The sequence below is a fragment of the Leucopleurus acutus genome, assembly GCF_964270905.1.
Source record: "Leucopleurus acutus genome assembly, chromosome: 16".
Classification (NCBI taxonomy): domain Eukaryota; kingdom Metazoa; phylum Chordata; class Mammalia; order Artiodactyla; family Delphinidae; genus Leucopleurus; species Leucopleurus acutus.
This window is the reverse complement of record NC_139158.1, coordinates 6,322,098-6,348,455: the sequence shown is the minus strand read 5'-3', so window position 1 is coordinate 6,348,455 and position 26,358 is coordinate 6,322,098. Positions and strand designations below refer to the sequence as shown.

At 39.1% G+C, this 26,358-nt stretch overlaps 1 protein-coding gene across 1 annotated transcript in view; it reads right to left on the bottom strand.

Annotated features, from left to right (window-relative positions):
- LOC309973313 (cytochrome P450 3A28-like) overlaps nucleotides 1-26,150 on the bottom strand; it is a 41,762-nt gene extending 15,612 nt beyond the window's left edge. The window contains exons 1-9 of the mRNA XM_082857490.1: nucleotides 25,937-26,150; nucleotides 23,418-23,511; nucleotides 21,301-21,353; nucleotides 18,854-18,953; nucleotides 12,678-12,791; nucleotides 12,328-12,416; nucleotides 10,850-10,998; nucleotides 4,874-5,001; nucleotides 849-915 (exon numbers count right to left, since the gene is read on the bottom strand). Of these exons, the coding sequence (XP_082713616.1) occupies nucleotides 849-915; nucleotides 4,874-5,001; nucleotides 10,850-10,998; nucleotides 12,328-12,416; nucleotides 12,678-12,791; nucleotides 18,854-18,953; nucleotides 21,301-21,353; nucleotides 23,418-23,511; nucleotides 25,937-26,007 (865 nt within the window). The 5' untranslated portion in view covers nucleotides 26,008-26,150. The remainder of the gene's footprint in view (nucleotides 1-848; nucleotides 916-4,873; nucleotides 5,002-10,849; nucleotides 10,999-12,327; nucleotides 12,417-12,677; nucleotides 12,792-18,853; nucleotides 18,954-21,300; nucleotides 21,354-23,417; nucleotides 23,512-25,936) is intronic.
- Between the last annotated feature and the right edge of the window lie 208 nt (nucleotides 26,151-26,358).

Below are 26,358 nucleotides of genomic sequence, written 5' to 3'. Positions count from 1 at the left end.
AAAAAAAAGATTTAAAAAGAAGAAAGAAGAAAAGAAAAGAGAACACAAGATCGCACTTGAAAAAGCTCCAGTGGACAAAACTGAAAGAACCTGAAAATCAAAATGAAGAATGATGTAAGAGAGTAACTTAGTTATACATGAGATCATGCTGATATAAATAAACAAATAAATGATTGGGGGAGAATGGAGAGCTCTCCCTACAAAAGAACATCAATTCATAAATACAGAAGAATGATGGAATTAGAAAGTCATCATATTGCAACCACCACAGTAACAATGGTTTCAGTCAAAAACCATCCGTGGATGGTAAAACTAGTGGGTGACAATTTGAAGAGGAACACTATATTTCCAGTCTCAAAGGTTTCTCCCACCAGCTGCTTGTTAATGACAAAGGAAAAAATTGAACTTTACAGTAGACTAAGCTAGTGAACACAACTTTAACCAAGTGTTCCAAGTTAAGGTCATCAACACTGGGGCAATGTTCCTCCTGATGGGATGAAGTCTTGATGCAAATTTCCAGGCAGAGGTTCTGACTCATTGGGTCCAGAGGAGCCTGAGAATTGACATTGGAAACAAGCTCCCCAGAGGTTCGGCTGTAGGTGATCCACAGACCATGACTGACTGATGGGCATGACATCCTTGTTGTACTTGCCCTTCAAGCTCTGAACAAAGTTGTGCCTGCATACACCTACGAAGTATCTCTTGCTACCATTTCTATCTGACCATGTGTCTTCCTTCAACTTGGCAGAAATCCCCAGCTGCCTGGAAAACTTCCTGCACATTTTCAGAACCACCCCCTAGCTCTGTGCCCCACCGACAGTGGCCCCTCTGAAGCTCTCCTTGGTTACCTTTATGGGTGCCAATTTCTTTGGAATTCTGAGAGTTAATCATCAGCTGAAGAAGATCCACTCGGTGCTAGAAGCAGAAAGAGAAATGTCAATGGCAGAAAGTTACTTGTGAAGACAGAAATAAATCAGGAGTGCATATTTCACACCTCTTCCCTGAGAATATGACCCCTTAAAGAGCAGAAGGCTGACGAGTACTGACTAAGTCCTCAGTGACCAAAACATCCACCTACAAATCTTAGAGAGCATGATGTTTCCCTGAGAGAAACCCAGCCATCATGTCCATCTGCTTTTTGGTCCTCACTCTCTCTGATCTTTGGTTTCTCTGGCTTTTGAAACAGCTTCTTAACTAAAGAGTTATCTGCTCTCTCTCCTGTCATACCTGTTTGCTTAGGAAAAGATCCATGACATCAGTCCCTGTTTTCCCTCCAACTTTAATTCTTTTTATTTATTTATTTATTTATAGAGCAGGTTCTTATTAGTTATCAGTTATCCATTTTATAGATATTAGTGTATATATGTCAATCCCAATCTCCCAATTCATCACACCACACCTGTGAAGCCATCTGGGCCTGGGCTTTTGTTTGTTGGAAGATTTTTAATCACAGTCTCAATTTCAGTGCTTGTGATTGGTATGTTTATATTTTCTATTTCTTCCTGGTTCAGTCTCGGAAAGTTGTGCTTTTCTAAGAATTTGTCCATTTCTTCCAGGTTGTCCATTTTATTGGCATAGAGTTGCTTGTAGTAATCTCTCATGATCCTTTGTATTTCTGCACTGTCAGTTGTTACTTCTCCTTTTTCATTTCTAATTCTATTGATTTGAGTCTTCTCCTTTTTTTTTTTTTTTTTTTTTTTTTTTTGCGGTACGCGGGCCACTCACCGTTGCGGCCTCTCCCGTTGCGGAGCACAGGCTCCAGACGCGCAGGCTCAGCAGCCATGGCTCACGGGCCCAGCCGCTCCGCGGCATGTGGGATCTTCCCGGACCGGGGCAGGAACCCATGTCTCCTGCATCGGCAGGCAGACTCTCAACCACTGCGCCACCAGGGAAGCCCGAGTCTTCTCCCTTTTTTTCTTGATGAGTCTGGCTAATGGTTTATCAATTTTGTTTATCTTCTCAAAGAACCAGCTTTTAGTTTTATTGATCTTTGCTATTGTTTCCTTCAGCTCTTTTTCATTTATTTCTGATCTGATCTTTATGATTTCTTTCCTTCTGCTAACTTTGGGTTTTTGTTGTTCTTCTTTCTCTAATTGCTTTAGGTATAAGGTTAGGTTGTTTATTTGAGACATTTCTTGTTTCTTGAGGTAGGCTTGTATAGCTATAAACTTCCCTCTTAGAACTGCTTTTGCTGCATCCCATAGGTTTTGGATCGTCGTGTTTTCGTAGTCATTTGTCTCTAGGTATTTTTTGATTTCCTCTTTGATTTCTTCAGTGATCTCTTGGTTATTAAGTAGTGTATTGTTTAGCCTCCATGTGTTTATGTTTTTTACGTTATTTTCCCTATAATTGATTTCTAATCTCATAGCATTGTGGTCAGAAAAGATGCTTGATATGATTTCAATTTTCTTAAATTTACTGAGGCTTGATTTCTGACCCAAGATGTAATCTATCCTGGAGAATGTTCCATGTGCACTTGAGAAGAAAGTGTAATCTGCTGGTTTTGGATGGAATGTCCTACAAATATCAATTAAATCTATCGGGTCTATTGTGTCATTTAAATCTTGTGTTTCCTTATTAATTTTCTGTTTGGATGATCTGTCCATTGGTGTAAGTGAGGTGTTAAAGTCCCCCACTATTATTGTGTTACTGTCTATTTCCTCTTTTATAACTGTTAGCAGTTGCCGTATGTGTTGAGGTGCTCCTATGTTGGGTGCATATATATTTATAATTGTTATATCTTCTTCTTGGATTGATCCCTTGATCATTATGTAGTGTCTTTCCTTGTCTCTTGTAACATTCTTTATTTTAAAGTCTATTTTATCTGATATGAGTATTGCTACTCCAGCTTTCTTTTGATTTCCATTTGCATGGAATATCTTTTTCCATCCCCTCACTTTCAGTCTGTATGTGTCCCTAGGTCTGAAGTGGGTCTCTTGTAGACAGCAGTGTATATGGGTCTTGTTTTTGTATCCATTCACTGAGCCTGTGTCTTTTGGTTGGAGCATTTAATCCATTCACGTTTAAGGTAAATTATCAATATGTATGTTCCTATTATCATTTTCTTAATTGTTATGGGTTTGTTTTTGTAGGTCCTTTTCTTCTCTTGTGTTTCCCACTTAGAGAAGTTCCTGTAGCATTTGTTGTAGAGCTGGTTTGGTGGTGCTGAATTTTCTTAGCTTTTGCTTGTCTGTAAAGCTTTTGATTTCTCCATCGAATCTGAATGAGATCTTTGCTGGGTAGAGTAATCTTGGTTGTAGGTTCTTCCCCTTCATCACTTTAAATATATCATGACACTCCCTTCTGGCTTATAGAGTTTTTGCTGAGAAATCAGCTGTTAACCTTATGCAATTAACCTTATGCAGTATGTTATTTGTCATTTTTCCCTTGTTGCTTTCAATAATTTTTCTTTGTCTTTAATTTTTGTCAACTTGATTACTATGTGTCTCAGTATGTTTCTCCTTGGGTTATCCTGTATGGGACTCTCTGCACTTCCTGGACTTGGGGGCTAATTCCTTTCCCATGTTAGGGAAGTTTTTCAACTTATAATCTCTTCAAATATTTTCTCAGGTCATTTCTCTCTCTCTTCTCCTTCTGGGACCCCTATAATGTGAATGTTGTCCCAGAGGTGTCTTAGGTTGTCTTCATTTCTTTTCATTCTTTTTTCTTTATTCTGTTCCATGGCAGTGAATTCCACCATTCTGTCTTCCAGACCACTTATCTGTTCTTCTGCCTCAACTATTCTGCTATTGATTCCTTCTAGTGTAGTTTTCATTTCAGTTATTGTATTGTTCATCTCTGTTTGTTTGTTCTTTAATTCTTCTAGGTGTTTGTTCTTTAATTCTTCTAGGTTTTTTTTTAAACATTTCTTGCATCTTCTTGATCTTTGCCTCCATTCTTTTTCTGAGGTCCTGGATCATCTTCACTATCATTATTCTGAATTCTTTTTCTGGAAGGTTGCCTATCTCCACTTCATTTAGTTGTTTTTCTGGGGTTTTATCTTGTTCCTTCATCTGGTACACAGCCCTCTGCCTTTTCATCTTGTCTATCTCTTTGTGAATGTAGTTTTTGTTCCACAGGCTGCAGGATTGTAGTTCTTCTTGCTTCTGCTGTCTGCCCTCTGGTGGATGAGGCTGTCTAAGAGGCTTGTCTCCAACTTTAATTCTTAATGAATGACCACATAAATCAATCCCCTGATATTTGCAGAGTTCATCGGCAGCTTTTGTAGAAGCATCTTCAAGCCCTTCACCCTTCCAGAATGCTACACATTCTTCAGTGACATCCTGAGTACCCAGCCCTGTCCCCTGACCTGCAGACATACTTGTGCTGGCCTCCAGCCCTCATGAAGGCAGAGCTGGGTTAACCCACTTGTGGCTTCACTGGCCAGAGAAGACTCCTGCCCACTCCAGCTATGAGTGAGCTCAACTTTTAAAATGACTACACTGCATCAGGTGGCTGACAGGGCCTTCCATTGGACAACCTGTGAAATAGGAAGCTTGGAACTGAAGTGATTCTTTGCCAAGCTAATATTTGGTGAAATACCAGTGAAATCATTTTTAATCAGTAACTTTTATCCCTTAACCATTTATTGAAGAAAAGTGGTAAACTCCTTATCTCAATAATATTTATGCAGTGACATACTAATTGGCATGCCTATTATTGTATTTAAATATTGCTCTCTGGCTCATACTCTTATTTCCTTCCCCAACTTCCTCCTTATTCATTCCCCCCAAATTTTAGAGCCCTCCTATTCTAAACTCTATAGTTTTCTATCTACCTTTAAAAAATGTAGAGATATGCATAAGAAATATGTGTACAGCTCAATAAATTATCAAAAAGTGAGCCCCCTCATGTAACCACCACCAGACTTTACCGTTTGTTTATCTTTGAGGCGACTCTCTTTCATCCTTTTTACAGACTTCGCTAAAAAATTCACAGAACTTTTTGGAAACAGAGTAATATTTAATACTTCAAAGACTGGGGTGAGGAATGGAAATAATACTGTAGAGAAAAAGATAAAAGGAAGCACAGTGAAAATGCAAAGTTTACTTGGCGCAATCATAATTTGCTCTACCAATCAAAAAAGTAAAACCACCAGGATACTCAATCATGACCCATTGCCTCTATGACCTTTGCTCAGACTTCGAAGCCAATGACTGAGCAAGGCCAAGTCCACATACAGGGGCTATCACTGCAGCAGTGAGATCAGTGGCCTCTTCTGCATCTTTGGATTGACTAAAGGAACTAGATTACATTCTGGGACTTCATGGCCTTTAATTCTTGGACTAGCATCTCTTTGGATAAACCAGACTGTAATCTGTTGCTTCAATTAATTGTGCAGTTTAAAAAATAATAATCATGATAGAAATAATATGGTGCGTGTCTTTCCACCACAATGGAATGTAATTAGAAATCAATAACAGAAAGAAAACTGGGAAACACACAAATATGTGGAAATTAAATAACACACACTTAAATACCCAATAGGTTGTAGAAGATATCAAAAGGCAATCAGAAATTACTTTTAGATGAATAAAAATGAAGATACAATATACCAAAACTGATGGGATGGAACAAAAGTGGTGTTCAGAGAGATATTTATGGCTATATGTTTAGATATTAAAAGAACAGAGATCTCAAATCAAGAAGCTAAATTTCCACCTTAATACACTGAAAAGAGAAGAGCAAACAAAACATAAAGTGAGCAGAAGGTAGAAAATAGTAAAGATAAGTGAAGAAACTATAATGAACAGGAGAATAAAAAACAATGGAGAAAATCAATGAAAACAAAAGCTGATGTTTTGAAAAGGTTTTTTAGATAGATTGGCCAAGAAAATAAGAGAAAACACTCAAATTTTTAGCATCAGAAATTGCTACTGACATTTTAAAAATGAAAATGACTATAAAGAAATCTATATATACTCAATAACTTGTAATAACCTATAGGAAAAGAATCTGAAAAAGAATACATATACAGGGACTTCCCTGGTGGCACAGTGGTTAAGAAACTGCCTACCAATGCAGGGGACACGGGTTTGATCCCTGGTCTGGGAAGATCCCACATGCCTCAGAGCAACTAAGCCCCTGTGCCACAACTACTGAGCCTGTGCTCTAGAGCCCGCGAGCCACAACTACTGAAGCCTGTGCGCCTAGAGCCCGTGCTCCGCAACAAAAGAAACCACCACAGTGAGAAGCCCGCGCACCACAGTGAAGAGTAGCCCCCACTCGCCGCAGCTAGAGAAAGCCCACGCGTGGCAATGAAGACCCATCGCAGCCAAAAATTAATTAATTAATTTTTAAAAACGAATACATATACGTGTGTGTGTCTGCATAGCTGAATCACTTTGCTGTACACTTGAAACTAACACAACATTGTAAATTAACTTTATTTCAATACAAAAAAGTAATCTATGAACAACAGTATGGCAATAAATTAGAAAATTTAGATAAAATGGATGGATTCTTAGAAAGACACAAACTATAGAAACTGACTTAAAAAGAAATAGACAATCTGATATACCTATAAGAAGTACAAAGTTTTAGTTAGTAATCAAGAAACCACCCACAGTTTGGCAAAGAAAAGCTCATGTCTAGATGGTTTCAATGGTGAATACTACCAAATATTTAAAGAATTAACACCATTTTTTTTAACAAACTCTTCCAAAAATTGGAAGATGTTGGAACACTTCCAAATTGTATGAATCTGTACTAAAACCAGGCAAATCGGATAAGATGGTTCTTTGGGACACCAGTCCACCATCTTCCTGGTCTACTGGCTTTCCTAATAAAGTCACCATACCTTGCTTCAATCAGTCAATCAATCAATCAATCAATCAAACCAGCACAAGTAAAGAAAGCTACAGACCAACATACCTTATACCATGGGTGCACAAATCCTCAACAGAATACTAGCAAACTGAATCTAGCAACATATAAAAAGTGATACACACCATAACCAAGTGGGGTTTATCCCAGGAATACAAAGTGTTATAATAAACCATGTCAAAGGAATAAAAAACAATGACCACATGATCATCTAATAGATGCATAAAAAGCATGTGACAAAACCCAACACTCTCTTGTGATAAAAATACTCAACAAACAGGAACAGAAGGGAATTTCCTCAACTTTAGAAAAGGCATCTATGAAAAACTAAGCTAACACTATACTTAATAATGAAAGACTGCATGCTTCCCCTAAGCTTAAACTTTCCCTAAGTTTAAGAACAAGACTAGGAAAATCATAAAGACAGAAAGTAGGCTGGTGTTTACCAGGGGCTGGGGGCAAGGAATAACAGGGAGTTATTGTTTAATGGGTATAGAGCTTCAGTTTCACAAGATGAAAACAGTTATGGGGATGGACAGAGGTGATTTTTATACGATGTGAACGTATTTGATACCGCTGAATTGCACACTTAAAAAATGGTTAAGATGGAAAATAAATGTTTATCATGAAATATATCAAATACAAAGTGTAAATAAAATACATATGTATAATTTAAAGAAGAAAAAAAAAGAACAAGACTAGGAAGCCTCTCTCATCACTTCCACTCCACACTGTACTAGAGGTTCTAGCCAGGGTAATTAGGCAACAAAAGGAAATAAAATGCATCCGTATAGAAAATGAAGTAAAACTCCTCCACCATCAGATAACATGACCTTGTATATAAAAAATCCTAAATAATCCACTAACATCCTATTAGAACTAATACACAATTTCAACAGGGTTTCAGGAAACAAGGTCAATATACAAAATCAATTCTATTTCTATACACTGTAATAAATAACCCAAAAGTGAAATTAAGAAAATAACTCTATTTATAATAACATAAAAAAAGAATATTTAGGGCTTCCCTGGTGGCCCAGTGGTTGAGAGTCCGCCTGCCGATGCAGGGGACACGGGTTCGTGCCCCGGTCCGGGAAGATCCCACATGCCGCGGAGCGGCTGGGCCCGTGAGCCATGGCCGCTGAGCCTGCGCGTCCGGAGCCTGTGCTCCGCAACGGGAGAGGCCACAACAGTGAGAAGCCCGCGTACCGCAAAAAAAATAAATAATAATAGTATTTAGGAATAAGTCAACAAAAGAAGTGCAAAACATCTACCCTGAAAACTGCAATACTGTTGAAATAAAGAAAATCTAAGTAAATGAAAAACATCCCATGTACATGTATAAGAATACTAAACATTGTCAAGACAGCAACTCTACAGATTTAACTCATTCCCTATCAGAATTCTGGCTGGCTTCTTTGTAGAAACTGAAAAGCTGAATTTAAAATTCATATGCAATTGCCAGGGGCACAGAAGAGCCAAAACAATCTCGAAAAAAATAAATAAATAAAGTTGTAGGACTCGTACTGCTGATTTCAAAACTTATCATAAATCTATAATAATCAAGGCAATGTCATACTGGCATAAGAATGGACATATAGATAAATAGAATAAAATTTAGACTCTGGAAATAAATCCACTTGTCTATGGTAAACTGCATGTTGAGAAGGGTTACAAGACCATTCAATGGAGACAAAATAGTCTTTAATAAAAGGTTCTGGGGTAAGTGGATAGCTACATGCAAAAGAATGAAATAGACCCTTACCTTACACCATATACAAAAATAAACTCAAAATAAATCAAAGACCTAAACATATGAGCTAAAACCGTACAACTCTTAGAAGAAAACCAATGAATGGGTAGATCTTCATGACCTCAGATTTGGCAATGGATTCTTAGACATGACACCAAAAGCACAGGGAAAAAAAGGAAAATAAAGAATTTGTGCATGATGAAAATAAAAAATTTTTCACTTTAAAGCAAACTAGCAAGAAAGTGAAGAGACACCTACAGAAAGGAAAAAAAACTTTCCAAATCATGTCTGATAAGGGACTCTTACCTAGAATATATAAAGAACACTTACAACTCAACAACAGAAGTATTGAATATAATCCAACTATAAATGGGCAAAATATTTGAATAGACATTTATCTAAAAAAGATTGTGGGGTAACAGTTTGGCAGTTACTTATAAGTTAAACACAGTTACTATATAACTCAGCAATTTCACCTCTGACTACATACCCAAAGAATTGAAAACAGGTATTTAAACGAAAACTTGTACATGAATGGGCATAGCAGCACTGTTCGTAATAGCGGAAAGCTGGAAATGACCCAAGTGTCTGTCAACTGATGAATGGATAAACAAAATGCAGAATGTCCATATAATGGGATATTATTTGGCCATACAAAGAAATGAAGTACTGATATATGCTACAATTTAGATTACCCTTGAAAACATCATGATAAGTGAAAGAAGCCAGCCACAAAAGCCCACATATATGATTCCATCTATACGAAGTGTCCAGAATAAGCAAATCTATAGAGGTAGGAAGTACATTAGTGGTTGCTTAGGGCTAAGAGGAGTGAGAGGTTATAGTTAGGTACAGGGCTTGTGAGTTGACAAAAATGTACAACAATTGACTGTAGTGATGGTTGCACATATCTTTGTACTAAAACCCTTTTTTTTCCAACCTTACTGAGTTATAGTTGAGATACAGTACTGTATTAGTTTGGGTACAGCATAATGACTTAACATACGTATATTGTGAAATTAACCCCATAAGTTTAGTTAACATTCCTCACCTCATATAGTTACAAAAAAATATCTTCCCTTGTGATGAGAACTTTTACGATCTACTTTCTTAGTAATGTACAAATATATCATACAGCAGTGTTAACTATACTCACATTGTACATTACACTTTCAGTACTTTTTATGTTACAACTGAATATTTACACCTTTTGATCACTTTTATCCAATTCTCTCACCACTCAACCCACACCTCTGGTAACCAAAAATCTGATCTTTTTTTTCTATGAGTTTGGTTTTCTTCTTCTTCTTCTTTTTTTCTTTAGTTTAGTTTTTTTTTTATTCTACATATAAGTATTTGCCTTTCTCTGTTTGACTTATTTCACTTAACGTAATACCCTCTAGGTCCTTCCATTTTGTTGCAAATGGCAGGATTTTCTTCCTCTTCTGGGTGAATAATATTCAATTGTGTGTGTGTGTGTGTGTATATGTATATGTGTGTGTGTGTATATATATATATATATATATATATATATATATATATATATATATATGGAGACTCAAGTCCTAGAAGAACCTGGCTTTCTCATATATATATATATATGTATATATACATATATATACACACATATATATGTGTGTGTATATGTATACACACGCACATACAATATCCAGTTGTGTATACTGAATGTTGTATACATTTTGCCTGTCCATTTCATCTGTTGATGGATAGGTAGGATGTAAAAACCAATGAATTATACATTTTACAGTGGTGCATTTTATGGCATGTGAATTGTATCTCAATAAAGCTATTATTTAAAAAAGAAAGATAGAGCTTCCCTGGTGGCACAGTGGTTAAGAATGCACCTGCCAATGCAGGGGACATGAGTTCGAGCCCCGGTCCAGGAAGATCCCACATGCTGCAGAGCAACTAAGCCCGTGTGCCACAACTACTGAGTCCACGAGCCACAACTACTGAGCCCATGTGCTACAACTACTGAAGCCCACACGCCTAGAGCCCGTGCTCCACAACAAGAGAAGCCACCACAATGAGAAGCCAGCACACCACAACAAAGAGTAGCCCCCGCTTGCCACAACTAGAGAAAGCCTGTGTGCAGCAATGAAGACCCAATTCAGCCAAAAATAAATAAATAAATAAATAGTTAAAAAAAAAAAGAAAGATAAAGGAAGAAAGGTGGAGAGGGAGGAAAGGAGGGAGAGAAGGAGGGATGGAAGAAGGAATAAAGAAAAAGGAATAAAGTAGTCCACATACTTATTAAGAGAATTAATGGAGAGAGGAGATTAAATTTTAAGATATTCTTGCTATATTCCACAAAGGGATCTTGTGGGTTGTTGAGGGAATCAATTTTCACTCCAAATGCTGTGCCAGTAATCACATCCATGCTGTAGGCCCCAAAGAAGCTGCGTAGAGAAAGATATGAACAACTAAAATCAACACCTCTTTACTCTCCTTACCCAACACATATAACAAGAAGTACATGTAAAATCAGATGCCCAGACAAGGCAGGTAGAGAGCCACACTCTTTCAGAACCACCTGTTGGTCTATGGAAGAGTCGATGCTACTATCACTCACACATGAGGTGTGTCTGAGGTGCCAGTGATGCAGCTGGCCCTGTGCCAGGAGGGCTGGGGACACTAAGGCAAGTTAGACGTCCCCCCACAAACTCAAGGAGCTCAGTCATAGAGGGATAGATACCCATAATCAGACAAAGTACAGTAGTGTGTTTTGACTACAGGCAATAATAGGTGTATAAGGACTGTGTCTGAGCATAACCAAGTGTATAAATTTAACACATCCTGGGGGAGTCAAGAAAGGGGACGCTGATCTGAGTCTTGCCTCACCATAGAGTGTGCACTCAGAGCTGATTCCTCTTCAGTGAATTACAGAACAGCAGCACCCTGTTCTGAGTTTCCAGGAACATCATCCCTCACTGTCTTACACCCCTGCTAAGGATCCTGAAAGACCCACACTTCCTCAACTCCAGTGGTCTGTGGTTGACCTGAGGGCAGACTCATTTCTGTGAAATGTAAGAACTAAAAATATTTCTAGTTAAAAAAATAATAAATTACTCCAAATTTGACTTAGGGAATCCCATAGCTAAGTGATCTTATGTCCTCAGTTTTCCCGGGACATTCTCAGTTTATACCTGTTGTTACAGCAGAATTAAAAACAAAAAATCTCAGTTTAGACAACAAATGCTATGATCACTCTACCCATAGCCTATACAGGGCCTTCTCTCTTTTGAGGCTGAAGGAAGAACAAATGGTGGTTAAGAATTAATATTTAGCATTTTCCTCAGGAAAACTGTGAAGAGATTTAATTTGTTTCAAGTTCCATACCGTAACATTCCTGCCCAGTGCACTGCCTGCCTATATGTACGAAGAGCCTTCCCCACCTCCGCTCCACACCCTCTACACTCAATACTGTGCACAACAATGTTTCTCCTTTCTAAACTATGTGTTTTTGTCTTCCAGAATATCCAAAGTGACAGTTAAGCAGATAAGTTCATCCTGGCTCATGTACACAGGAGAAGACCCTTTCTCTCCCAGCTGCCCTGCTTTCTTTGGCGAGCCACCACTCATTCTGGGGTGGCCCACTGGAGTGGTACCACCACACACTTACTTCTGTCTGGTCACTACAGTAACTCAGCAGTGGGAATCTGGCTCCATGGCAGGCATCTGGAGGGTCTCAATGGAGCTCAGGTACCAGCAGCTTCACCCCTACTTACTTTTTCATGCTGATTGGCTTGCCTTTCTCTGCTTCCTTCTTCAGGTTCCTCACCAACATGTCTCCAATCTGGCTAATGATGGGGAACATCTAGATACAAAGTACAACATCGCCTGAAGTTAAATGCAGACTCAAGTCCTAGAAGTACCTGGCTTTCCCAAGCATGGAGCAGTAAGTGGCATTTTATAAGGAATCTTAAAATGTCTCTTCTAGGATGTAAAGATAAAAGACCATCATTAGAAAACTCAAAATCTGCAGACTTCTCTTTGGAAAGGGACTATGATCTTATTTTCTACCTGTCCCTAGAGTCATTCCTTAAGTTTCTAGTTGAAAGTCGTCTTCTTTTCTTACCTCCTTGAGCTTTCCGCTGGTGAAGGCTGGAGACATCAACGATCGTAATCTCTTCCATTGTTCATCCTCAGACAGAGAGATGGCATTTTTCATAATTCCCGTTGGACCAAAAGACTAGAGTCAAAAGCAAAACACAGAGTCTAATTGGCACTGTCCCAAGGTGATTGACCAGATCTGGGAGCCTATTCTTGAAGCTCCAAAGAAATAGCTATCTGGAGAGGGCAGAAAGCAGAAGCAAGAAGAACTACAATCCTGCAGCCTGTGGAACAAAAACTACATTCACAGAAAGACAGACAAGATGAAAAGGCAGAGGGCTGTGTATCAGATGAAGGAACAAGATAAAACCCCAGAAAAACAACTAAAAGAAGTGGAGATAGGCAATCTTCCAGAAAAAGAAATCAGAATAATGATAGTGAAGATGATCCAACCTCGGGAAAAAAATGGAGGTAAAGATCGAGAAGATGCAAGAAATGTTTAACAAAGACCTAGAAGAATTAAAGAACAAACAAACAGAGATGAACAATAAAATAACTGAAATGAAAACTACACTAGAAGGAATCAATAGCAGAATAATTGAGGCAGAAGAACAGATAAGTGGTCTGGAAGGCAGAATGGTGGAATTCACTGCTGCAGAACAGAATAAAGAAAAAAGAATGAAAAGAAATGAAGACAACCTAAGAGACCTCTGGGACAACATTAAACGCAACAACATTCACATTATAGGGGTCCCAGAAGGAGAAGAGAGAGAGAAAGGACCTAAGAAACTATTTAAAGAGATTATAAGTCGAAAAATTCCCTAATATGGGAAAGGAAACAGCCACCCAAGTCCAGGAAATGCAGAGAGTCCCATACAGGATAACCCAAGGAGAAACATGCTGAGACACATAGTAATCAAATTGGCAAATATTAAAGACAAAGAAAAATTATTGAAAGCAACAAGGGAAAAACGACAAATAACATACAAGGGAACTCCCATAAGGTTAACAGCTGATTTCTCAGCAGAAACTCTATAAGCCAGAAGGGAGTGGCATGATATACTTAGTGATGAAAGGGAAGAACCTACAACCAAGATTACTCTACCCAGCAAAGATCTCATTCAGATTCAATGGAGAAATCAAAAGCTTTACAGACAAACAAAAGCTAAGAAAATTCAGCACCACCAAACCAGCTCTACAACAGATGCTATAGGAACTTCTCTAAGTGGGAAACACAAGAGAAGAAAAGGACCTACAAAAACAAACCCATAACAATTAAGAAAATGGTCATAGGAACATACATATCAATAATTACCTTAAACATGAATGGATTAAATGCTCCAACCAAAAGACACAGACTTGCTGAATGGATACACAAACAAGACCCATATATATGCTGTCTACAAGAGACCCACTTCAGACCTAGGGACACATACAGACTGAAAGTGAGGGGTGGAAAAAGATATTCCATGCAAATGGAAATCAAAAGAAAGCTGGAGTAGCAATACTCATATCAGATAAAATAGACTTTAAAATAAAGAATGTTACAAGAGACAAGGAAAGACACTACATAATGATCAAGGGATCAATCCAAGAAGAAGATATAACAATTATAAATATATATGCACCCAACATAGGAGCACCTCAATACATAAGGTAACTGCTAAGAGCTATAAAAGAGGAAATCGACAGTAACACAATAACAGTGGGGGACTTTGACACCTCACTTACACCAATGGACAAATCATCCAAACAGAAAATTAATAAGGAAACACAAGCCTTAAATAACACAACAGACCCGATAGATTTAATTGATATTTACAGGACATTCCATCCAAAAACAGCAGATTACACTTTCTTCACAAGTGTGCATGGAACATTCTCTAGGATAGATCACATCTTGGGTCAGAAATCAAGCCTCAGTAAATTTAAGAAAATTGAAATCATATCAAGTACCTTTTCTGACCACAACGCTATGAGATTAGAAATCAATCACAGGGAAAAAAACCGTAAAAATCCCAAACACATGGAGGCTAAACAATACATTACTAAATAACCAAGAGATCACTGAAGAAATCAAAGAGGAAATCAGAAAATACCAGAGATAAATGATAACGAAAATACGATGATCCAAAACCTATGGGATGCAGCAAAAGCAGCTCTAAGAGGGAAGTTTATAGCTATACAAGCCTACCTCAAGAAACAAGAAAAATCTCAAATAAACAATCTAACCTTACACCTAAAGGAACTAGAGAAAGAAGAACAAATAAAACCCAAAGTTAGCAAAAGGAAAGAAATCATAAAGATCAGAGCAGAAATAAATGAAATAGAAACAAAGAAAACAATAGCAAAGATCAATAAAACTAAAAGCTGGTTCTTTGAGAAGATAAACAAAATTGATAAAGCATTAGCCAGACTCATCAAGAAAAAGAGGGAGAGGACTCAAATCAATAAAATTAGAAAAGAAAAAGGAGAAGTTACAACAGACACCACAGAAATACAAAGCATCCTAAGAGATTACTACAAGCAACTCTATGCCAATAAAATGGACAACCTGGCAGAAATGGACAAATTCTTAGAAAGGTATAACCTTCCAAGACTGAACCAGGAAGAAATAGAAAATATGAACAGACCAATCACAAGTAATGAAATTGAAACTGTGATTAAAAATCTTCCAACAGGGCTTCCCTGGTGGTGCAGTGGTTGAGAGTTTGCCTGCCGATGCAGGGGACACGGGTTCGTGGCCCGGTCTGGGAGGATCCCACATGCCGCGGAGCGGCTGGGCCCGTGAGCCATGGCCTCTGAGCTGCGTGTCTGGAGCCTGTGCTCCGCAACAGGAGAGGCCACAACAGTGAGAGGCCCACGTACCACAAACAAACAAACAAACAAACAAAACAACCTTCCAACAAACAAAAGTCCAGGACCAGATGGCTTCTTAGGTGAATTCTATCAAACATTTAGAGAAGAGCTAACATCCATCCTTCTCAAACTCTTCCAAAAAATTGCAGAGGAAGGAATGCTCCCAAACTCATTCTATGAGGCCACCATCACCCTCATACCAAAACCAAACAAAGATACTACAAAAAAAGAAAATTACAGACCAATATCACTGATGAATATAGATGCAAAAATCCTCCACAAAATACTAGCAAACAGAATCCAACAACATAGTAAAAGGATCACATACCATGATCAAGTGGGGTTTATTCCAGGGATGCAAGGATTCTTCAGTATATGCAAATCAATCAATGTGATACACCATATTAACAAATTGAAGGATAAAAACCGTATGATCATCTCAATAGATGCAGAAAAAGCTTTTGACAAAATTCAACACCGATTTATGATAAAAACTCTCCAGAAAGTTGGCATAGAGGGAACCTACCTCAACATAACAAAGGCCATATACGACAAACCCACAGCAAACATCATTCTCAATGGTGAAAAACTGAAAGCATTTCCTCTAAGATCAGGAACAAGACAAGGATGTCCACTCTCACCACTATTATTCAACATAGTTTTGGAAGTCCTAGCCATGGCAATCAGAGAAGAAAAAGATATAAGAGGAATACAAATTGGAAAAGAAGAAGTAAAACTGTCACTATTTGCAGATGACATGATACTATACATAGATGACATGATACTATACTAAAGATGCCACCAGAAAACTACTAGAGCTAATCAATGAATTTGGTAAAGTTGCAGGATACAAAATTAATGCACAGAAATCTCTTGCATTCCTATACAGTAATGATGAAAAATCTGAAAGAGAAAATTAAGGAAACACTCCCATTTACCATTGCTACAAAAAGAATAAAATACCAAGGAATAAACCCACCTAGGGAGACAAAAGACCTGTATGTAGAAAACTGTAAGACACTGATGAAAGATATTAAAGATGATATCAACAGATGGAGAGATATACCATGTTCTTGGATTGGAAGACTCAATATTGTGAAAATGACTATACTACCCAAAGCAATCTATTCAATGCAATCCCTATCAAATTATCAATGGCATTTTTAATGGAACTAGAACAAAATAATCTTAATTTGTATGGAGACACAAAAGACCCCAAATAGCCAAAAGAGTCTTGAGGGGAAAAAAACGGAGCTGGAGGAATCAGACTCCCTGACTTCAGACTATACTACAAAAGCTACAGTAATCAAGACAATATGGTACTGGCACAAAAACAGAAACATAGACCAATGGAACAAGATAGAAAGCCCAAGAGATAAACCCATGCACCTATGGTCAACTAACCTATGACAAAGGAGGCAAGGATATACAATGGAGAAAAGACAGTCTCTTCAATAAGTGGTGCTGGGAAAACTGGACAGCTACATGCAAAAGAATGAAATTAGAACACTCCCGAACACCATACACAAAAATAAACTCAAAATGGATTAAAGATCTAAATGTAAGGCCAGACACCATCAAACTCTTAGAGGAAAACATGGGCAGAACACTCTATGACATCAATCACAGCAAGATCCTTTTTGACCCACCTCCTAGAGAAATGGAAATAAAAACAAAAATAAACAAATGGGACCTAATGAAACTTCAAAGCTTTTGCACAGCAAAGGAAACCATAAACAAGATGAAAAGACAACCCTCAGAATGGGAGAAAATATTTGCCAATGAAGCAACTGACAAAGGATTAATCTCCAAAATTTACAAGCAGCTCATGCAGCTCAACATTAAAAAAACAAACAACCCAATCCAAAAATGGGCAGAAGACCTAAACAGACATTTCTCCAAAGAAGATATACAGATTGTCAACAAACACATGAAAGAATGCTCAACATCGTTAATCATTAGAGAAATGCAAATCAAAACTACAATGAGATATCATCTCACACCAGTCAGAATGGCCATCATCAAAAAATCTACAAACAATAAATGCTGGAGAGGGTATGGAAAAAAGGGAACCTTCTTGCAGTGTTGGTGGGAATGTAAATTGATACAGCCACTATGGAGAACAGTATGGAGGTTCCTTAAAAAACTAAAAATAGAACTCCCATACAACCCAGCAATCCCACTAATGGGCATATACCCTGAGAAAACCATAATTCAAAAAGAGTCATGTACCAAAATGTTCATTGCAGCTCTTTTTACAATAGCCAGGACATGGAAGCAACCGAACCATCCATCAACAGATGAATGGATAAAGAAGATGTGGCACATATATACAATGGAATATTACTCAGCCATAAAAAGGAACAAAACTGAGTTATTTGTAGTGAGGTGGATGGACTTAGAGACTGTCATACAGAGTGAAGTAAGTCAGAAAGAGAAAAACAAATACTGTATGCTAACACATATATATGGAATCTAAAAAAAAAAAAAAGGTCATGAAGAACCTAGGGGCAAGATGGGAATAAAGATGCAGACTTACTACAGAATGGACTTGAGGATATAGGGAGGGGGAAGGGTAAGCTGGGACAAAGTGAGAGAGTGGCATGGACATATATACACTACCAACGTAAAATAGATAGCTAGTGGGAAGCAGCCGCATAGCATAGGGAGATCAGCTCGGTGCTTTGTGAGCACCTAGAGGGGTGGGATAGGAAGGGTGGGAGGCAGGGAGATGTAAGAGGGAAGAGATATGGGGACATATGTATATGTATAACTGATTCACTTTGTTATAAAGCAGAAACTAACACACCATTGTAAAGCAATTATACTCCAATAAAGATGTTAAAAAGAAACAGTAAGTGATTTCATGAAGTGTTTTAGTATGGATAAAATAATAAACTATAAAAATACAAAAAGAATTGCTCTACTAAGACCCTGATAAGAGGAAAAGACAAGCTACTCACTGTGACTATAAAAGAATGGTTAGAGGGAGATTGATGGGGAAGTAACATTTCTATACATTGATTGTGGTGGTAGTTACACAAATCTACATCTATGATAAATTTTCATAGAGTAACACACACACACTCACAGCAAATGAATGCACATAAAACTGATAAAATCTGAATAAGCTATGTGGATAGTATCAATGTCAATTTCCTACTTTGATACTGTACTATAATTATGCAAGATATTAACCTTTTGGGGAAACAGGATGAAGGGTTTCCTTCACAGCACCTTCCTGTATTTTTCTCTTTTGACAATATCCTGTGAATTTATAATTATTACAGAATAAATATTTAATAAATAAATAATATTTAAACTTTAAAAATGGATGCTTACCCTCCGGTTTGTGAAGACAGAATAACATTCTTTCACTAGCACTGTTTTGATTATGTCTGGATCTGTGACAACCAACAGAGGCTGTTGACCTTCATAACACCTGTGTAGGGAAAAGAGATGTGATTAAATTTAATGATCTGGTTTCTGCAGCTGGACTCACAGCTTAAGTCCTGACTCTCATCCTGACATTACATAATCCTTACTCCTAGAGATCATGGTTAGAAATAACATTAGAACATTTGTTAAGTCTAGGTGTTGTTTACATGGGTTATTTCCTATGCCATTCTCCATAACTTTTATAGGTTTAAAATATTTCATTATCAAAAAGGAAGTTAGCTTAGTAAATAATTGAAGGCAAGTAAATTGTCTAAGAATGAAAAAACTAATTAATTAAGGAGAGTCCACCCACTCATTTTTGAAGATATATCAAAAGCATGAAAAATGCAATGATGTAATAGCTGAAACTTGTAGACACACTGATCATAAATATGTACAATGTGTCTGCAAATGGAAGAAGATTAAGAATGCTCAAAAGTGAAAGTAGGATTATGAAAGGTTTCTTTGCTCTATTTTCAAAAATACGCTTACTTTATACTTTTTTAAAAGGAAATCATATTTTAAATAACAAGGAGATATCCTTGGTAGCATCAAGGATTTGAAACAAAAGGACTGAGAGAATAAAGTAATTCAGAGGAACATGTATAAATTCATTTTTTAAATATTTTCTTTTCACTATTTATATTTATTTTTCGACATGGGTTCCAAGAGGGCCTAGGGCTCCATGTAGGTGACATCCATCAGCAGCTAGGCAGGCCCACTTTTGACACATGTACCACACAAAGCTGACTCCTCAGATGTGACACATCCCAATTTGGCCTGATCTCCTGACTGTCAGGATGCCCGTTCATGGGAATGGGCCACTGGCATGAGGTTGACTCTAAGTTAATCACACTGTCTTCCGGCATTTTGTTTCCTCTATCAATCGTTTGCGATGGCTAGAACACAATGGAAGGTTTTCTGCATGTTACCTATTATTCCTCTGACTTCACACAGGAATTTCAGATGGTTTTGTGATCACATATAAAAATGGATGAGAACCAGTGCATTATTCCCCCCCCCAAAAAAATTCTAAAACTCAGAGGGTTTAAGTGGGTGTCATGTGCATTTAGTGTTGAAGCAGTGACGGAAGGGATTGAGGAGGCACTTAATCTGCTCTTCCATCTGACTGACCATATTACTTGGATGATTCCCTTCTTCCCATTATGTTTTTTCAAAAACACCTGGGTGGAGAAGAGATCGTGGTTTGGGGTGACACTTTATATTCAGATGTCACTCCAGCCTTAGTATTTCTTATATTACCAGTTAAAATTCAGATTTTTGGCCCTATCCCAGATCATATTGATTTGGGGGTGGGGTCAAAGTTCTGTATTTATAACAAGTTCTCCCAGGTGGTTCTCATTTACACCCAAGCATGAGAACCATTTTCTAATGAGAGAACTGGGATCCACCATGAAAAAGTGACTCTATCCAGAGCTCACAAGTATTAAATGTTGGAGGGGCAGTTGGAGCTGGTCCAGTAGTGATCCACGGCTATGTGCTCTGTCCACTCAATCACATTGACTTTTGGGGCCATGGCAACTCAGCAGGGCCCTATGGTTTCCGAGGACTTGATCAGAGAAGATGAAGAGGTACAGAGAGGCAGAGCCTTCTCCTATTTCCTTTTGGCAAACAGTCACTACATTATACCTCTCCTGCTGCTCTCATCAAACCTACAAAACTCCTAAAGTCTGTGAGCCCACATGACACACTCTGGGTTAGATGTATCCCACATCTCTTCAAAGTCAGAGAAAAATAGTAGATAAAACAATAACGGAATACAATTACATTGGAAAGTCTTGGCTGAAAATTAAAAACAATAACAAAAAAACCTCCATACTTGTAGAGAATGTAAAAAGCTGAGCAGAAATTGTTTCCTATTTTCTTTACCTGTAACCCCCAGCTCTTTTTCCAAAAGGACATATTAAACGCAAAACTTAAATAAAGGATTCTTGGCTTTTAATTAAGTGAATCATGTGGAAAAGGGTCAAAAAATGCATTTATGGCACATATTAGAATGTTCTGGAATAATGCATTTTATGCAATTAAATGCAACCTAAGGAAAGAAAAATGGAGAAGGGGGGAAGAGTGACACTGGACAGAAAGCGATGTTAGGAGTCCCTGGGCCTCAAAGTCTGGAGAAAATTGATGACCTGCAAATCTCCAGGCCTAATTCAGACTGTAGACATGGACACCTGGCTGACACCTGGGATCCCTGATAGAAAGAACAAGACTCCAAAGCTTTACAATAGACTTCATCCCAAGAAGCTCTGGACTGAGATTGTCTTCCATACCACAGGGGGCGCCACATCATAACAAGTCTATCCGATGGAACTTTCCAGAATACTCACCCCCACATTTTTCCATACTTTTTAAAACATCCATTGTCAAACTCCCAAAGACCCTGCAAGAGAAACAAAATTAGATTATTAAACTAAATGTATTGAACCCTACCTCTTTTGGGGACAAAAGTACCTTGAAACCCATGAAATCAGGCTTACTATTTTCCACTAGCAGGTGGAAGGAAGTTCATATTCAGAGACTTCTTAGGGGAAATGAAGGGGAAAAAGGAGATATTGGAACAGAGAATTTTAAATCACTCTTGCATTTTCTCTATAACAGATACTAAATGTTTACCTTTGCCTGTGAATACTAAGTACCTCCTTGTCTTTCGTGAGAAAACTGAAGCGAAGGGTAAGTTAGATCGGCCTGTACACACTTTCATCTCCTTGTTAAGCAGCCTTTTCATTTATCTCATGAGCCCTCTCTAGATTTCTAGAAGAATTAGGAAGTTAAAGACACCAGCGACCTTTTTAGTCCAGCAGATTTAAGTAAGTCTAAGGGGTGTGTGTTGAGTGAGAAAATAAATGAGTGAATGAATGACAAAGTAGATCACCTTCTAGTTTTCCAGCTCAACACAGAAAAGATGGGGAGTTACCACAACTACAAACACCACCACCAATTAAAACACTTGCCCTGAATTTTCCCTCTGTTGCTTAAAGGAAAACAAACTTCCTGTTACTAAGCTTCTGCTGTGATATTTGATGATTTACCTATGAAAATGAAGGTCTCAGAAACATGGGTCTTGGAGTGCATCTACTAAGGAGTTCATCTGGGAAAGGTGGAAAATAAATTATTGCTTTTTCAGAGAGAAAACAGTTCATGAAGTTCACAGGCAGTAATGAGACAATGAAGACCTCAGTTGGGAGAATCAGGATCTGAGAAACAAGGCTTATGTCTGCAGGAAAGGAAATCTGAGCCAGAGAGCAGCCTACACACAAGGCTCTGCCCCCTGGACACATGGACGTAGCTCATGACCTTCATTTCAGGGGCCAGGCCCTGGGCAAGGCATCAGAGCTGGATTAATATCAAGGCTCAGCCAGAATTCATAGTCCATATGCCACCTAGTACATTCTACTGAGTTCAGTTCAATTTTTAATAATTTTGTCAAATCATATCCTTTCTAGTGATTTTGTATATGTGATTCTGCCTTTTTTTTTTTTTTTTTTTTTTTGCGGTATGTGGGCCTCTCACTGTTGTGGCCTCTCCCGTCGCGGAGCACAGGCTCCGGATGCGCAGGCTCAGCGGCCATGGCTCACGGGCCTAACCGCTCCGCAGCATGTGGGATCTTCCTGGACTGGGGCACGAACCCGTGTCCCCTGCATCGGCAGGCGGACTCTCAACCACTGCGCCACCAGGGAAGCCCGATTCTGCCTTTTTTTTTTTTTTAAACCCCACAACTTATTTAGTGGTTAAATACCTGAAGTAACTAGACAACCACCATCTTGTCTCCGTTACACCTACTCACTGCTCAGATGCATCCATAAGGTGCTTTCTCTGGAGGCACAGAAGTAAAGCAAAAAGCTCTTGCTCCACCCCTCGAAACACAGAAGATGTCAGGGTTATAGCAAAAATGGAGTAGAGCCACAGAAATAACTGCAGGCATTAGCAGTTCTTGAGATAATTCAAGTAGGTGCAAATTACCCGACATTGAATACTCAGGCTGCGTTAGAAACTGAAGTTACCAAGCAATCCAGGAGGAAGAAAGAAATGCTACCCAGAGCTTATGCTACCAACAGGAAAGCCTGACTGTAGTGTAGGCAGCTTAATAAGCCATGACCAGGCACCCTCTTCATGCTTTTCTCCTCATACTAAGGGGATGGTGCCTTCCTGGGAATCTGCACCTGGCAGAAAGAAAATCCTCTTCACAATACTCACCAGATGGAAAATCAAGTTCTGTGATGAATCAGCTAGAGAGCTGGGCTGTCTGAGGCTGCAAAACCTGAGGCTCCTAACAGCGAAAAATAGAGGTGTGTTGTAAAATTGGCCATGTGCTGGGTGGGGTCCATGATATTTCTGGGAAGTGTGAAACCTCAGAACTTCCTCCTGAGGAGGGGCAGTTTTACTATATTATTCAGCTGAGATTTGCCACCATAAGAAACAAAGCTGGAGCTCAAACAACACACACCTTTCGGTAGGACAGAATATTTCCAAAATAAGGCAGAGGTCTCGGCCCAGGAATCCCCAGCTTCTTAAAACGTCCATGTGAATAAGTCCCATATCTGTAAAGTGAAAGAGGAAACCAGGTCACAGGAATTGTGGAATAGTGGTGCTGGAGCTGGCCAGTCACTGACTCAGAACTGGAACAGTCAACCTAAGGAGATAGCAGGTAGGCAAAAAAAATACCAGCAGCTCCAAAAGCAATCATTACATTCACTCATCATCTCCTTGCCCACCACCAATACGAGACCCATTAAAGGTAATGACGATTAGCTAAAGGCAGCTGAAGTCTTCACAGTTCCAATCTTAGAGTGAATACTTTATAAATGTTTCTAATTGGAGTGGTCCTGAGAGGTTCAGGCTGGAATTCTTCCAGGGAATTCACTCATATTTATTTGGTAACTTGACTCTTAGATGATTTGGAGATTCTTATTCTAGGTAGAAAGGGAAAATTTCTTTTTCTGTTCCAATAATGAGATTTTGCTTAACTTCGTCTGCAAAACAACAGTTATTGAGAGCCTACTGTGACATTGTTCTTACAATTTGCATGGAGATTTTTATGCTTTTCTTTCCCTCTGTATCCTGACCCCATTTTAGGATTTAATTCTTCTTAAGTCCAACTTCATAATCAAGCCTTAGAGAATAACAGTGTCCTAATTTCTATAAAATACAAACTGTGTTCAAGGCTTCCATTGGCATCATAGAAATGTGAGCACCTTTCAGCTACACTCAAGTCTCTGTTGTCAGGCAACTTGCTTGATTTGCCCTACAGAGAAGGGTGACTGACCATATGTTCCCTCAGTATAACTGTATAAGTGAACCAATGACTAGAGGATCCATTTCCAGACCGTTCTTTCTCAAATGGTATCTGGTCCTCCAACCTGTGATACTCACCTGCTAAACACAGTACCAGGCACACTCATTTTTTTCAAGATCCTCAATCACAGATTAGTTTGTTTACTGCCTCTGTGCACCAACTACCTCAAAAAGCCATTAAGGCTGGTGCTTCCTACAGCTGGTGTACGTGAAACTCATCTTAATGTGCTCTGTGTGGAATCCCACAAATGGGGGGTTTGAAATCTTGCAGGTCTTCTCAGTCTGGTGTTTCTGAGAATTGACAGAGTGGAGGAAAAGAGAGGTTGAGGGGAAGAGGTTGCTGGCAATGGTTTTAGTGATGAAGTTGCTAGGCCGCCAAAACTAACTCTGTAGGGGCAAATTAGAAAGGTATGGCTGAAAAGTGTGCTATGTAGAAATGCTTCAACATGCTCTGCAAGCCCTTTTAGCTAAAAGTGGGCCTTGCAAACTTCAGGTACCTCCCTGAAGACAGCAAAAGAGGCATTGTGCAACACAGAATGAATAACCATAAAAAGTTGCAGAATGTTTGATTAAGACTTTTTTCTTCTTTGAAGCTTAGTTTTTAAGGTCTTACAGGTTCCAAATATTCTGTACAAATCCATCAAACCTTATGTGATAAAATAAACCCAAAAATTGCCTGAAAGAAACTGTGCTTGAAGAGGCAGCAGAGGCACTTTGGCCAAGCCCAGCTGGGTGTTTAGATCCTTCCTCCAGAAAAGTTGGTGGAGGTGTGAGCACCAACTTCCAAAATGGGAGTGACTTGGGCTATTCCAACCCCAGTTCCTTCCTTCGCCTTCACAACCAGGGCAAATCAATTTCCCTTTCTGAACTTTCAACGTGTTACATGAACTCTCAGATTTCTATGCTGATGCTAAGGCTCTCAGAGACGAGAGGAAAAGCTGAAAGAAATGAATATAATTTCAAGATTTCTGCCAAGTGTCCTCTCCTCTAAAGATTTCTCATTTGGGGGTAGATAGCTCTGCATAGTACAGGGTGGGGGAATTGAGCCTTGGAAGAGGATGCCATAGGAGGGACACAGGAAAGGGGGAAGAGCTGATATGAAGTGAAGGGCGATCAATTTCCAGCCCCTGGGTGACAAGGTGCCCTGTGTAAATGGCATCTGGGGAGGGAGGGAAGGAAGCAGGAACCCCCCTGAGTGACACAGGGGCCAATCCTTCTACACGGCTCTTGCAGCAGATACTGAACCCAGAAGGTGAAGATCATGAGACAAATCCCAAGTTACTTCATGCCTCCAGGATCCCCAGAGCTTGGGAAGGGGACAGCACCCCACTGCGCAGGGACCAGTTGTTTTAAATCTTCCCCTGGTGGATTCTGGTTGATTAGTCTGGGTCCATGGTAGTCAATCATCCCCAGGAGCAAATAACATCACTAAACCCTCCTAGCTACAGAAGATAAAAACTTGACGGGGTGGTGGTAGGGAGGGTGTTTGTTGGTTACTCGTTCAACAGAACTGGGTTAAGATCGATAATAACCCCTTTGGTGTTTGTAGCACCCACAGCTTAAGCAACTTTCCCTCCACTAACTGATCCTCAAAACAGTAAAGGGAAAGTGGGACCTGATGAGCACCCCAAGTCCAAGGTTACAGAGGAAATCAGAATCACAGATACTCACAGATAGAGGAGTACCAGGCTGGTAGCCAGGAGAACCCAGGTTTCCACGGAAAAGCTCAGGATCAGGTCCATGGCCACTCTCCTCGATGATTCTCTCCTCTGAGTTTCTTCTCAGCTGCGTGTGTCACTCTTTGCCTGCCTGCTTCCTTTCACATCCAGGGATGATTCACTGAGGCTGAAATGTTTATGTCCTGGGAAGGTGGTGGAGCTGGAGCTGCAGCCAATAGAAGGGCTACCTGTGCTCCACCTGCATGAGCCCTCCCTGCCTTGATAGTTGGCATCACGGACAGTCCAGTTTGACCTCCCTTGACTTCATACTCTGTGGCCATTCAGTAACAACTCAATCAGTGTTATCAGTAATTTCAAAGGTTATAGAAACTCAAATAAAACCACTAGCCACAAATATCCTCTAAACTGCCCTTT